Below are 14,968 nucleotides of genomic sequence, written 5' to 3'. Positions count from 1 at the left end.
ATGTTTTTCTGTGCCTCACGTAGGGAAAGCAAGAGAAAAGGGAAGGCTGATAGTCTCTTTTAACCCTAATAGTTAAAAGTTCTTAAACGAACATAGCAGGTGGAGGGTTGAGGTATTTAGACAGATTGGCAAATCAGATCAACATTGGCAACTTTTAATTTTACATGTTTAATTCAATGCCAAACACCAACCAAACATGTTCATCATCTAAAGAGTATTACATCCCAACCCTATTTCAACATTAGGAACTGGGCTCAATGTGGTGTTCAGGGGGTGATCATAGGAAAGAAAATGAGGATGGGCGCGTCTAGTGCCTTTTAAAAATGGTGCAACATCCCCACTCATCATGTCACAAAACTCCCCATCTAGTGCTGTGACCCACCTCCAGCAGAAAGCCAAAAGGAACAGACCAGTAAGAGGGGTCCAAGGTGCCTTCTATATTCACTCACTCCTCTCCTTTGCCAGGGTGTGCTATTAACCAAAGAGGAGGATAAGTCTCCAGAGAGCTACTGAGGCACACTGATAAAAGTGGGAGGAGCAAGAAGTGACTGAACAGGAGGCCAACACTGTTGCCTGGATTTCCTGGTTGCTAAATCCATGGGGAAGCCCAGGGCTCCACAGCTTCTATCCAGTAAGAGGAGTTTCCAGGTCCTGTATGCACCTCCAAACTCAGATTTAAATTCACCACTTAAAAATGGGTCTATCTCTGCCCCTAGGCATCTGGCTCTTCAGTCGCTCTCATCGTCATCCTCAATCTGAAACCGCTTCTTCTTCCGGATTCCTGGAGTTCCCAACTCTGGTGCTATGGGAATGACAGGGGTGAGAAGACAAGATATCTAAATTTGTTAAGGGGGAAGGAGGATGGTAGCATTTACCTTCAGGACCGGAGGGAAGAGTGCTAGAGGTTAGAAGAAAAGGCAGATCCTGACCAGACCCTCCTACCTTTGCTCCCGCCCTCATCTTCCTCCTTTTCCTCATCGCTGTCCAACAGCTGTCGCTTCTTGGGTGCCACTTTCAGCTGCTCTTTCCCACCATCAGCCCCTTCCTCTGGAAGGGCCATGAGAAGCATACAATTAGGGAACTAGGTCCTCATAGTCTCAAATACCCTATCAGCCCTCTAGATCACAGGGCTGGGTAAGTACTCAATAGTACTCAATAGATAAGTGGTCCTGGTATTACCCTCTGGGGACAGCAGGCCTGCTTTCTCTTTCCGGGCTGACAGTAGGGCTCTCGGGGCATGTGCTCGGTGCTCCTCCTCAGGGCCTTGCTCTCCAGGGACCTTAGGTTCTAATCGTGGCTGAAGCTTTTCCTCCTCCTCTGGTTGGCTCAAAGAAGCTGCCATCCTCCGGAGCTGGGTGGGACTCAGCTTGGCTGGAATTCGCCAGAAGGTTTCCTACAGGGGCAAAGAAGTTGAAAATGAGAGTAGTGGGAAAGGAGCAGCCTCTAGTCCACCAGATTTTGATATTATTCATTGAATAAATATGAGCCTACATTGGTGAAGCTCCACAAGGGTTGTGAACTCTGCTTATTGCTTATTTATCCAGTATGTGCCCAATGTCTAACACAGTGCCTGATACACCAGGAGGTTCCCAGTAAATACAGTTGTTAATTACATAAGTGAATGGATTCTGGGGATCTAAAGGTGAGTCAGATATGATCCTTGCTCTCAGGGAACTCACAATCTAAGGGGAGAAAGAACCAATGTACTGTAACACCACAGGATTGGGGCTATATTAAGGGAATGAACAAATCACAGCCACCAAAATGATTACAGTTGCCCCTCCGTGTCCGAGGGTTTCACATCCATGGATTCAACCAACTGCAGATCAAAAACATTGGGGAAAAAAATGAAAAATTCCAGAAAGTTCCAAAAAGAAAAACTTGGATTTGCTGCACATTGGCAACTATTTACATAGCATTTACATTGTTATTAGGTATTACAATTAATCTAGAGACGATGTGCATAGGTTGTACGCAAATACTATGCCATTTAATACGAGACTTGAATATCTGTGAATTTTGGTGTTGGGTGGGGGGGTTGAAGGAGGGATAGAGACTGCTTCTCTGAGGAAGTGACAACTGAACTAACTCTTCAAGGTTGGGTGGAGTGTTCATCACGAAAGATGGGTGATCTGCCACCTTGTGTATGAGGCTGGAGCTTTCCAGTAGGGGGACTGGCATGATCAACTGTTTGGAGGTATGAAAAAGCCTACTGTTTGGGGGATGGAAAGTAGCCCCAGATGACTGTAGTCAGGCAGGTGTGTGGTGACGTGGCTGTGAGGCTGCAATGGCTGGCCAAGGCTAGAGACACCGCCCTGGAGGCTGTGGACTTTGTCCTGCAAACAGTGGGGAACCATCAAGTGCTCTGATCAGGGGAGTGATATAATCAAAACTGTAATTTAGAAAGATAACTCAGGGGCAGTGTGGAAGATGGGCTTAGGAGAAGGGAAGATTGGAGAGATTAGCAAGACAGCTGCTGCAGGAGTCACGGTCAGAGGTGACAGGAAATGAGGAGGAGGAGATGTATCTCAAAGTAGCACCAACACGCTTGGCTGATGCTGTAACTGGTGTATTTACCTGCCCAGAGGCAGGAGGCCGAACCCTTAGTTTTTGCAACAGCTGCTGAAACTGTTCATTTTCCATTGCTTCCTCATTTTCTTCTGTCAGTGGCACCAGTGGAACTGCCTGAGAGCAGCCTAGGACAGGGTCAATAGTCACATGGTGAAGATGTGAAGAAAGAACTGGCCCTCCATCCCACGACCTGGTCTCCAGCAGCCTCCAGACCCCAGTCCTCCTGAAACCGTCATTTATCCACTCACCAAACTCTTCCCGATCATCTGCTGCTCGAATGAGGCAGTTCTGGAGCCACAGGAGGGGAGCAGAAAAGCCTAAGGGAAGGTGGAAAACTTATAACTGGCCCATACAGCTAACTCCACCACCTAAGACATCTCTCCCAACTGGGCCCTCACCTTCCTGATGCAGGTTTTGCCCAAGGTTTTGAGTTGAAAGGACGGAGCCACCGGGGGCTTGTTCTGCTTCTGAGCCCTCCTCTTTCTCTTCACCCTCTTCACTCTCTTCCTCTGGCAGGTTTTCCTCTTCTTCTAGATCTTCCTGGCAAAAATCGTTCAAGGACTCCTCTTCATTAGGCTAAAATTCATTGGGGTGGGTAATGAACAAAAGGAGACAAGACGAAGAACTGAGTGGAGTCCTCTGGTTCCTGACCACCGCACTGGGGGAATCTATTCAGAAGAGCCTGAGACAGGAAGAATCTGGGTGGGCTACTTCTAAGGAGCACTTCAGGGGGGGCAGGTCCAGCTGGCAGAGCCAGGGTAAGGCTGTTACCAAGCTTGAGGGCGCCAACTTCTTCCGGTGTTTCTTGTACAGCTCCCGCCGCTCAGCCACCAGCCCCAGAGCCAGCAGTTTATCTACTATTCGGGCCCGTGAGCGTTTGGCTGTGATGTTCTTCATGATATTACCCAGGACATCTAAAGAGAAAGAAAGTGTGAATGCCCAAGAGCAACAGGGGAAAGGGATTAGTAAAGGAAACAGAGGTCTTTGGAAAGAGGCTAGCTCAATTCACTCCAAAATGACACCACAAAAACCAGTATGGAGGTCTCTCAAAAAACTAAAGATAGAATTACTATATGACCCAGCAATTCCACTCCTGAGTATATATGCAAAAAAATAAACAAAAACACTAACTTGAAAAGATACATGCACCCCAATGTTCATGGCAGCATTATTTACAATCGCCAAGGTATAAAAGCAACCTAAGTGTCCATCAACAGATGAATGGATAAAGAAGATGTGGTGTATACACACACACACACACACACACACACACAAAGGACTACTACTGAGCCATAAAAAGAATGAATTTTTGGCATTTGCAGCAATATGGATGGAGTTGGAGGGCATTATGCTAAGTGAAATAAGTAAGACAGAGAAAGAAATATTATATATCACTTATATGTGGAATCTAAAAAATAAAACAAATGAATGAATATAACAAAAAAGAAGCAGATACACAGATATAGAGAACAAACTAGTGGTTACCAGTGGGGAGAGGGAAGGGGAGGAGCAAGATAGGGGTAGGGGATTAAGAGGTACAAACTATTAGGTATAAAATAAGCTACAAGGATACATTGTACAATATGGGGAATACAGCCAATATTTTATAACAACGATAAATGGAGTATAACCTTTAAAAATTAGTGACTATAGTGAATCACTATATTGTATACCTGTAACTTACATAATAAAAAAGAAAATATATATATATATTTAAAAACAAACAAAAACGACACCACAAACAGAGCAAGTGGACAGGAAGGAGAGGATAAGCCTTCCTTGGGAACAGGAAGCAGCAGGAAAAGAAATTGAGAGCTTGGCTCTCATTTCAGAGGTTCCCTGAGCTTCCACCTCACTTACCATCAGAGCCCTGGAACTCCTCAAAAAGCCGCTGCAGCTCCAGCTCCTGCTCTTCCGTCCACAGTACAATCTGGGTTCCTTTCCTGTTCAGGGCGGTGTCAGTGGAAGGGAGAGCTCAGGGAGTGAAGAGTGGATTCCCCATCTCAGTTCCCTCCAGAGCATGTGCCTCTACCTCTGGAAGTCCTTGACGCTGTCAGCCAGTCCCAGCTGTACCAGATGGTGGATGACCTGCTTGCGTGTCCGAGGAGCAGTTTTCAGGTGTGCCAAGATGGTGTCCACCACATCCTGACCTGAGGTGGAGGAGGAGTGAGGCAGTGAAGAGGGGTCCTGGAGCTCAGGCTGCCCTCCTCATGCTCTTCAGACCTCAAGGCCTCATACCTTCCACATCCTTATGGGCAAGGTACAGTTCCTGAAGCTGGGCCTCCTCCTCTGGGCTCCATACAGGGGGTCTGTGACTAGAAGATCTAAATGGGGGAAGGAGAAGGGGAGCATGTAGATTGTTGGCTCAAAAAGAGGAGACCAAAGGTCTTCTCTTCTAAAAGGAATAAGGGCAACGCAGGTACCACAAAGGAGCCAGCTAGCAGAGGCCTAAGGTGTGCTTCCTTCCTCTTACTCTCTTTCCGCTTAAGAACCCAAAAGTCAAACTAAGATTTTCCATGTTGGGTCCATGGAACCTGACACTGCAGGGGCTGAGAGTATTATGGGAAAGAGAGAGAAGAGTGAAAGGAGAGGAGCTGAGACACTTAGGGGAAGAGGACAAATATTTCTATGCATCCTTATGGCTTCCCAGCACATCTTGGGATAAGGCACATATAAACTCTCTCTGGGGGGCCACCCCACTCTGACGAAGAAGGAAACTAGAGTAGACAGGAGACTTAGGGTCAATCCCAGTTCCTCTCTCAGGTGACCTCAGGTAAAGCATTTCACCTTCGGGGCTTGTTTTCTCACCTACGAAAGGGAAAGAAAGGTTACACCAACTGATCTGCAAGCTCTTCCAGCTCTGACACTCTGTGACTATGTCACCCCCTTCCCCACCGCCAAGCCTTCCCCATCCTCAAGCTCACCTGCCATCCAGGGAGCCATAGCCCTCAGTCATCTCTCGAACCACAGCTGTGTTCTTCCAGAACAGCAGCTCCACAAAGGCTTTTTGGTTGACTGTGGCCAGTGCAAAGAACTTGCCCAGGATGTATCTGGAAAAAGTCACTAGCTCCTGTGGCAGAGGGAGACTGCTGTGAGGCCTGTGGCCTAAACGTACATAAACATGGGCCTTCAGGTATTTTTTCTACGCCTGTTCCCAGCTGCCCCCTCCTCGCTCAGCCTCTGCTATCCTTCCCCTTGCAGCTACCTCAACCTGCCTGTCTACTTCCTCACCGTTCTCTCATCGTTCAGCCTTGACACGGCTCAGGGCACCTTATCCCCTATCCTTTCACCCCAGGACTCCCCTACACCTCTAGAACCCCATTCTTTGGTATCTCCTTACTTTGTAGGCCCCAGCAGCAGGGTCGCTAAGCAGACGATTGAAGAGGCAGAAGAGGGAAAGCTGGAAAAGCAGGGCTTCCATTTTGAGATCACAGGCCAGCCGGTGCAGCATCTTAACGACACAGTGGTTGGTGTGGGCGCTATTTTGCTTGTAGCTCCGCAGCAGCAGCGCGTAGGCTTGGATGACAGTTGAGTTTGCAAAGCTGCACCAAGACAGGGAGAGAGAGGATGTCAGCGTGAGGACGTGTGGTCGTCCTCACAGCCCCACAGTCTCCACCCTGACACCAATTCCATCCTCCCGGCCCGCACCGTTTCAGGTAGTCCAGAAAGTTAAATTCTTTCTCCAACACCTCGACCATGTGCAATTCTTCCTCCTCCACCTCTTCTTCATCTTCTTCCTCCGCCCCTTGTTCCTCTGGCCCCTGCTGCCCTATAGAAAGACTGAGGATTACTGGGTGTCTGTGACGCTGGCGCTAGAGAAGAGCTGTAAGGAGAGAGATGAGAAGGAAATGGGAGACTCACGGGGAAGCGGGGCCCAGACGATTTGCTTCAGCAGCTGAATCTCCTCCTCTGGGGAAATGTCCTGAGAGCCAAACACATCTCCTTCTGGCCACACCTCCCTGGAGCACAGAGAGAAAAAAGGCTTTTTAAAAATAATATCTTTTTTTTATAATATCTCAGTTATAATTTGAAGTGGGAGAAGAAATTTAGACTTATTTTATTTTCCAGCTGGAAAGAGAATGCAGACTGTTATTTCAAAGATGAAACAAAAACTCTAGGGAAATTTTTCCTCATGAGCCACACTGCAAAGAAAATCATACAGGAAGAAAAGGCAAATAATCTACACGCATGACATTTGAACAAATGTTGAACAAATGTACATATTCACACAATGGTGTTTTTTGTTTTTATAAATTTATTTATCTATTTATTTGTCGCTGCTTTCACAATGGTGTTTTAAAGCCATTAATAATTGCAGAAATATATCTGATGAGAAATGATGCTCACGGGACTTCCCTGGTGGTCCAGTGGCTAAGGCTCCACGCTCCCAATGCAGGGGGCCTGGGTTCAATACCTAGCTGGGGAACCAGATCCCGCATGCCTGCTGCAACTAAGAGTTCACATGCCACAACTAAGAGTCTGCATGCTGCAACTAAGAAGTCTGCACGCTGCAACTAAAAGATCCCGCATGCCGCAGCAAAGATCCCACGTGCCTCACCTAAGATCCGGTGCAGCCAGAATAAAAAAATATTTGAAAAAAAAAAGAAATGATGCTCACAATATATTGAGAAGTGAAAAAAATACTATAAATCAGTATTGCAATATTTCAATCTTGTAAAAGAAGGTGTATATGATATGTCTATATATAACACAGAGGGAAAAACTCTGGAAGATAACTCATCAAAATGTTAATGATGGCTATCTTTGGCTCACAGAATTAACTTTATTTTTTTTCCCCAACTAACTGTGCTAATATTTCTCAAAAATGAAACAAAAACAAATAATAAACCTCCCAATAAACCAACCAAAACTCCCCAGGACTCAGTACCCTGTACAGAGCCCCAGCGCTTCTGAGGGGACTTCTCTCTTGAAGACTGAGAACCCTGTGCCACAGTGAAAGCCACTCCCTGCCCCCAAAAGCCCAGGGGCTGGATGTGGGAGGACGGGTAGGCGGGGCTCTTACCGGGCAGATCTAAGAAGGGTCAGGGCCTGTGGGGCCTGGCCAGCCAGGAGACAGTCTTGGATCCGCACCATGGCTTCTGCCCGCTGTTCTTCCACGGGCACCTCTGAGGCCGCATCAAAGGGAACCATGGAGTCCAAACTGAGCTCAGGATCCTAGAGAGGGATTATTAAAGCTTTGGTAACAGTTGGTGGTGGTGGGGGGAGACCCAGAGAGCCTGCAGAGAGCACTACCCTCAGGAAACGTAAGAGTAGGACTTCCCTGGTGGCACAGTGGTTAAGAATCCACCTGCCAACGCAGGGGACACAGCTTCGAGCTTTGGTCCAGGAAGATCCCACATGCCACGGATCAACTAACCCCGTGCACCACAACTACTAAGCCTGCGCTCCAGAGCCCACGAGCCACAACTACTGAGCCCACGTGCCACAACTACTGAGCCCACGTGCCACAACTACTGAAGCCCATGCACCTAGAGCCCGTGCTCTGCAATAAGAGAAGCCACCGCAATAAGAAGCCCGCGCACCGCAATGAAGAGTAGCCCCCACTTGCTGCAACTAGAGAAAGCCTGCATGCAGCCATGGAGACCTAACGCAGCCAAAAATAAATATTAAAAAAAAAAAAAAAAAAAGAAAGAAAGTTTCTGCAACTACTTACCTGGGCACAGCACTGTAGCTGCTTGGCCAGGGAGGGCCACACAGACTCCAGTTCCTCTGGGCTGTAGGGGACATTACCAGAAGCTACAGACTGATTTAGGACCTTCTTTTTCTTCTTTCTCTTCTTTCGTTTGTTCTACAGAGAAGGAACTGTGTTAGGATGGCACGAGAGCTAGGGAGGCCTTTTCCCCATCAATGTCCTCTATTAACTAATTAATTAGATGTCTGAATTAATTAGACATTCACAGAGTGACCACTATGTGCTACTCAATGGCAATGGGGAAGCAGCAGTGAAGAGCACATTTCCTTGCCCTTGAGGCGCTTGTGGCCTAGTGGGGGAGACAGGTAAGTAGACAGGTAAATGACACTACAGCCTGGATAAGACCTAGAACATGGCTGAGCATAAAACGCCATAGCAAAACCCAGGAACAGCACGTGACTCATTTCTTGTGGCAGTGATACCTTAAACAGAAGCCTAGAGAATGGGCAAATTTGCTCTGAGGATAAAAAATTCTATATGAAAAGGCTTTATAAAATGCAAAGCACTCTGCAAATGTAAACTACAATTTTTTCTCCTGAAAAGCAGGAGAATGAGAGTCAATACCCCGACCCCACTCCCCCAAGTCATGGCTGTGAACCAGTCTTCACTGTGGGCAAACAGGAGGGCCTGTGAGGCCCTTAATGAGGTTCATCCTTTATTCAAGGAACTTATAAACACACTAAAGGTCAGGAGCATTAGTCTGGATTCCAGCAGACCAGGATTTAAGTATTGACGCTAGCCATATACCAGCAAGACCTTGGACAAGTTGCTTAACCACTCTGCGCATGTGTCCTAGTGCTATTGTGAGGATTATAGGGAAACCTTAGCACAACGTCTGAGACATAGTAAACGCTCGATAAATGACAGAACCTATTAGTACTGCTAATACAACACAGCTCCGAGTGTAAATAGACCTTTTAGAAAAGGCTCATTGGTACTACAGCCCCTTTCAAACCCAGTTCTGACCGAGTTTTAACCTATAGCAAATAGAATTATAGGAAAATTTTTACAAAGCAGAGTCCTTGTGTCTCCAGGATAGAAATTCCTTGAGGTTTTCTTCTTGTCCCAGACTTTTCATTTTTTATTTCATTTCAGGCTCATGGGTAGATGTTACAACCAACTTTTAAAGATCAGGACTCACACAAGCAGCTTAAGTTATTCTAACAGTAACTAATACGAGATGAGATCCCAGACCACTGACTTTTTTTTTTTTTTGGCTGCACCATGTGGCATGTGAGATCTTAGTTCCCTGACTAGGGATCGAACCTGGACCCCTGCAGTGAAAGTTCAGAGGCTTAACCACTGGACTGCCAGGGAAGTCCCCAGACCTCTGACTTGTAATGTAAGGTCCTTTCTATCTCATTACAGTGCTTCTGAAGTATAACCAGGAAATAGCACAGCATAATTACTAAATTCTAAAATTATCAACCCCCTGGGACTTCCCTGGCAGTCCAGTGGTTGAGACTTCACCTTCCAATGCAGGGGGTGTGGGTTCGATCCCGAGTCAGGGAGCTAAGATCCCACATGCCACGTGGCCAAAAAAAAACAAAACAAAAAACACAACAGACACAAAACAGAAGCAATATTGTAACAAATTCAAAGAGACTTTAAAAATGGTCCACATCAAAAAACAAAAATCTTAAAAAATAAATAAATAAAATAAAATTATGAACCCCCAGAGTTCATGTGCTTAGCACAGAGCAGGTGTTTAATAAATGTTTCCTGAATGAATTAAGATACTTATGGTAGATCAGGGATCAACCTAATGAGAGGAGACTCACAAGGCAACACCAATGAAGCTCTTGCCCTTAGTTCAGAGTAGTTCTAACAGACCAGCTTAAGCTACAGAAAATGTGAGGAAAAAGAGCCCCGTGTCCTTTCTGTCCCCCACCCTTTCTCCCCAGCTCTTTCCACACCCTGGGCTGCCCAGTACCTGCACCATCAGGTTCCCACGGCTCCGGCAGAACCGCTCCAACATCTTGAGGAAGAGGTGGGTGGTTTCCACCAGGTCACGAAGGAAAGAGCGGGGCTGGCATCTCTCATTGAACTTTCGAAAGAGTGCCAGGAAGAGCTCTCGGTACTCCATCACATAGAAAATGTTGTCTAGAAACAGGGAAGAGAAAGGAATGGAAGGACTGATCTGGAAAGCTTGGGGAAAGGAGAGACGGGTGAAGCTAGGTCTGGGAAGAGTGAGATTCAAATCAAGAGGCAGGGAAGGCGGGATCAGAGACCAAACGAGATCTCACTCTGGATGATGCGGCTGCTCTCCCTCACAGCCTCGTCTGGGGACACATTCATCTCATTCACTGTGGCCAGCAGCTCCTGATAGGCCTTCAGAGCCAGGTGCATCCTGTGAGAGGGTAAGAGGTAAAATGGAGGACAGCTTAGGACCTTGGTTCACGGAAACAGTATCACCCTTTGCACCCTCACCTGCCAAAACAGTTCCATCAAAAACTGAATGCCCCAGCCAGTCCTTGCTCCCCAGCTGACCACCTGAAGCCTGAAACAGGACAGAAAGTACCATCCAGAATTCAGGCATTCAGATTCCCAGCCTGGCCAAGATGCCCACTCTGACCCCAATTCTCCCGCTCACCGGCGTGCCCAGGAGGTGGCTTCCTTGCGGTCGGTCAGCATCATCTCATAGTAGTTGGTGAGGTTCTGCTCAATGAAGTGGAAGGTGCAGACAGTGAGGGTCTCAGAAACCAGGCCTGGCCGGAAGGAGGCAGCTCGGTTGAAGGCCATGAAGAAAGCCAAAGCCCACATGTAGTAGGTCTCATCGTGCTGCTGAGCCTTCTCCCGAAGCAGGTGGTCCTGATGTCAAGGAAAAACAGACCACTTCATGACCTCAGGGCTTCCAACTTCCTCCTGTCCTATGATGACACCACTGTAACAATATTCTAGGACCCAAATTTCCATCCCTCTCTCATTCTCCCCACATTCCCTTCCCCTTCTTCTGCGGCAATCTCTAGAGCTTTTTTGGTTGTATCGATAACCCACTCCCTCCTGACTTCATCACCATGTCTCAGGGGCACCCTACATCCGTCTCACCTACTAGTCCACTCTCCATGGTCAGCTTTCCATGGGTTCCTCCCCAGCTTGCCCTTCTTACCCACCGCTACCCCAATCACCTGTCTACTCCATCTTTCCTAGGCTCTCACCTTCACCGAGCCCATGAGCCGGTTGTAACAGTTCTCCAGGAACTCAGAGCAGAAGTCTCTGAGAAAGAGTCTCACGTTGAGGGCAGAGCGGCGCTGCACGGACGGCTCCCGGGCAGCCTGGCGACGTTTAGGTACCCGTCGGGGCTGCTTTCCCAAATCGGAAGTGTAGTTTTGGAGCTGGGGATGTAGGTTGAGGGAATTAGAATTACTCCTAACCACCTCCCTCCCCGGCAGCTCTTTACACATCCTTGGTACTACAGTTTTCTCAGAAGAAATTTGTAGAAGGTAGGAGGTGCTCTCCCTCTGGTACTAAGTGAAGATGCAAGTAGAGACAATGCCAAAAGCTCTATTTCTCCTAGGTCTCCAACTTTCTAAGCCCAAGAACAGAGAAGCTTTGCCTCTAGAGAGGTAAAGGCCCCCCACTCCACAATGTTCCCACCCCTGATGGGAGCGGACTCACATTGTGGAGACCTTTGTGAAAGATGAGGTCCCTCTCCCCAATGGATTTCAAGCCCTGGACAATGTAGGAGCCCCCAAATCGAGAATGCCTGCAGAGAAAAAAAAGTCCAGGGTGATTCCTCAATTCTCTGGAGGCTCCATCCCCATTCTCTTTCAGCAGCACATCAGAGCATGTTGTAACTGCAAAGTGCTCTCATCACCACTGCCTTAGCATTTGGCCCAAGCCCTAGCATTCCGTAGTGCAGGAACAGGAACATGGGTAGAGCGGCTCTCCACCACTCACCTGTTGCCTCGCTGCAGGGCTCGAGTCTTCTTTTCTGCCATCTCTCGCTGGCGCAACACCTCCAGTTCTGCCACAGCTGTCCTCCGCTCCTGAGTTAAGCGTCCCTGCCCTACTCCTGCCAGCTGCTCAGGGTTCTAGATTTAGAACAAGGAGGGAAGAGTCAGAAGGACATTCATTCCCTATTCTGAGTTCACTCCTAGTGGGGACAGAAAGAGTGAACAAAATAGGACTGTTGATGGGACCCTGTACTTAAGACATGGCTATTCCACCTGGCACCTGCCTTCCCCAGATATTTCAGTCATGATACAAGAGCAATTCTGGCTGCACAGCAGAAACAGACATGAGGGAAGGGATTGAGGCAACAGGTGAGTGTCTCACCTGGTCACGAAACATAAGGGAGATGATCTCCAGCACGTGGAGGCTCCACTGATGCTCCGCAGTTGAGCTGGCCAGGAAAAGGAGCAGGTCGTCCAGGCCACTGAGGTGAATCGCCCAGAGAAGCCGGTCGTGGACACTGGCGTCATCATCGATCCTCTGAGCAGTGAGCGGTGAGGGGGAAAGGGGAGATCAGTCAGTTCTACTGCCCTGCCTTGAGGTTTTCCAACTCATTACTTGATGAAGGTCCCTCCCCGAGTTTCGTCAGAGGACAGAACAGCGAAAAAGGGGCAGCCCAACCTAATCAAGCACAAGAACTCGGACCAGCCAAGATCACCTTCTCCTGATCAAGGTCGGCTGGGACATGGAGAACATTTCTGACCAGCAGCAGGATCCGCTCAATCAGCAAGCTGTCTTCCTCCTGCCGTTCCTCCCAGCCCTGGTCAGAAGAAGGAGAGTTAGAGGACAAGACCCCCTGTGGAAGGCGGGAGGCATCTACCCTGATGGGGCAAGAGAGGGACAGAGAAGAATCAGGATTAAAAAGAAAGAAGGAAGAGTTTGAGTAGTCCCGAGGCAGCAGAAACAGCAGATTGGACTTGTACCCCTGAGGACTGGGACCATATCTCCAAACCCCGCGTGTTCTGATGCCCCACCTGGGGTTCTGCCCAGGGGAGGAGCAGGGCGCTAACTGTCCCCTGGGATCTTGTGAGGCGGAGACTCACCAGCTGCAGCAGCTCATACAAAGTTTCACTGAGGACTCCAAAAGCCTTCTCACTGGCAAAGGCCTACGAAAGAGGGGGATGGACCTTAAGTAGCCCCCACCCTCTCCTTTCCCACCACCCCCAAACTCTGCCTCGGGATTCTGGAGGAAAATCTCACCTCTTTGTAGGCCTGCAAGTACGCTAGCACCTGCAGAAAGTGGTGCCGGAAGCTGGGCTCCTTGGGCACGCTGCCAAAACAGAGCAAGGCTGGTTGTGTCAAGTTCACCATCAGCCTGGGGAGACCATGAAGGAGGGAGAAGCTGTTCAGTTTCCTCACCAGGCACAAATACCAAAGGCTGGCACACAGTATATGTTAAAAAGCTGGGGGATCAACAACAAGGTCCTGCTGTATAGCACAGGGAACTATATTCAATATCCTGTGATAAATCATAATGGAAAAAATATTAAAAAGAATGTATATATATGTATAACTGAATCACTTTGCTGTACAGCAGAAATTAACATAGCACTGTAAATCAACTATACTTCAATTAAAAAAAAAAAAAAAAGGCTGGGGAATCAACCTGATAACAGCATGAAAGAGAGGCTTGTCCTGGCAGTGTTGGGTAAGGATGGGGAGGAGGTCGCTCTGCAGGATTTGCGCTGCCCCCAGCTGCTGCCGTACATCTCGCGTCTCATCCTCATGCCTCAAGTAGCGGATCAAATCCTTCACACTCTCTTCAGGGACAGAATAAACACTTACATGGAACCCTGGCAGAAGCTCTACCCAGGCCCATGTGCTTTTCATACCCATGGCTTGAGAAATTCAAAAGACCTAGACTCAAGCAAGTGTTTGTTTTTTTTTTTAACTTGTTACCTCAAAAATCGGCTCACCTAAGCAATCTGGCTCCTTGTGGTAAGTGTCTCCCTCCAAGTACCCAAGAGCACTGCATGTGGCTAGAAGTTCACAATTCATCATGTACAAGTCCACACATCAGTGGACCAGCCGTTAGAGAAGAAAGGCAGGTGGAGCCAAGGGAGCTAGAAACGATGAGGCCTATAGAGACAAGGAAAGATAACAAATGTAGGGGGACTTCTCTGGTGGCGCAGTGGTTAAGAATCCGTCTGCCAACTCAGGGCACATGGGTTCGTGCCCTGTTCTGGAAAGATTCCACATGCTGCGGAGCAACTAAGCCTGTGCACCACAACTACTGAGCCTGTGCTCTAGAGCCCATGCTACTCAACAAGAGAAGCCACCGCAATGAGAAGCCCGCGCACCACAACAAAGAGTAGCCCCCGCTCGCCGCAACTAGAGAAAGCCCACGTGCAGCAACAAAGACCCAATGCAACCAAAAATAAACAAATAAATAAATAAATCTTAAAAAAAAAAACCAAAACAAAACAAATGTAGGGTCCTCCCCATAAAAGGGAGCGGGGAGCAGGCAGGACCCTAGTGTTCTGAGTATTCTGATCAAGGTCCTCAAATGCTTCACTTTTGTCAGCACCGAAAGTGCTGTTCCCAGTCCCGGGGAAAGCTTTAAGTAAAGGCTTCTACCCAGGAGGCTCCGAGACTAAGAATTAAGCCATCCCATCCTCTAAATCAGGTCTGAAACTGTAGAAACAGTATGTTTGAGTCTAGATAACCTAGTAGAAAGAAAGGCTGGTTAGCAAAGGGCATCAACTCTGAGAATTTCACCCTGAGAAAGCT

General features: G+C 48.0%; 1 protein-coding gene across 1 annotated transcript; it reads right to left on the bottom strand.

The window, feature by feature from the left end:
- Positions 1–149: 149 nt before the first annotated feature.
- Positions 150–14,317, bottom strand: TIMELESS (timeless circadian regulator). The gene is made up of 28 exons (XM_007467715.1): positions 14,155–14,317; positions 13,845–13,998; positions 13,439–13,553; positions 13,282–13,344; positions 12,897–12,998; positions 12,563–12,718; positions 12,185–12,318; positions 11,903–11,990; positions 11,443–11,619; positions 10,878–11,095; positions 10,531–10,634; positions 10,218–10,387; positions 8,246–8,380; positions 7,595–7,746; positions 6,433–6,530; positions 6,220–6,340; positions 5,912–6,113; positions 5,496–5,641; positions 4,810–4,895; positions 4,604–4,721; positions 4,432–4,514; positions 3,343–3,485; positions 2,970–3,147; positions 2,820–2,888; positions 2,578–2,696; positions 1,180–1,393; positions 943–1,047; positions 150–802 (listed from the first exon to the last, which is right to left on the bottom strand). Exons 1-28 carry the CDS (start codon positions 14,237–14,239, stop codon positions 729–731), a joined length of 3,609 nt encoding a protein of 1,202 aa, XP_007467777.1. The 5' UTR covers positions 14,240–14,317; the 3' UTR covers positions 150–728.
- Positions 14,318–14,968: the final 651 nt, after the last annotated feature.

The sequence above is a fragment of the Lipotes vexillifer genome, unplaced genomic scaffold, assembly GCF_000442215.2.
Source record: "Lipotes vexillifer unplaced genomic scaffold, Lipotes_vexillifer_v1.1 scaffold387, whole genome shotgun sequence".
NCBI classification, from domain to species: Eukaryota; Metazoa; Chordata; class Mammalia; order Artiodactyla; family Lipotidae; genus Lipotes; species Lipotes vexillifer.
The sequence above is the reverse complement of the archived record's forward strand: the minus strand, read 5'-3'. Positions and strand labels throughout refer to the sequence as shown.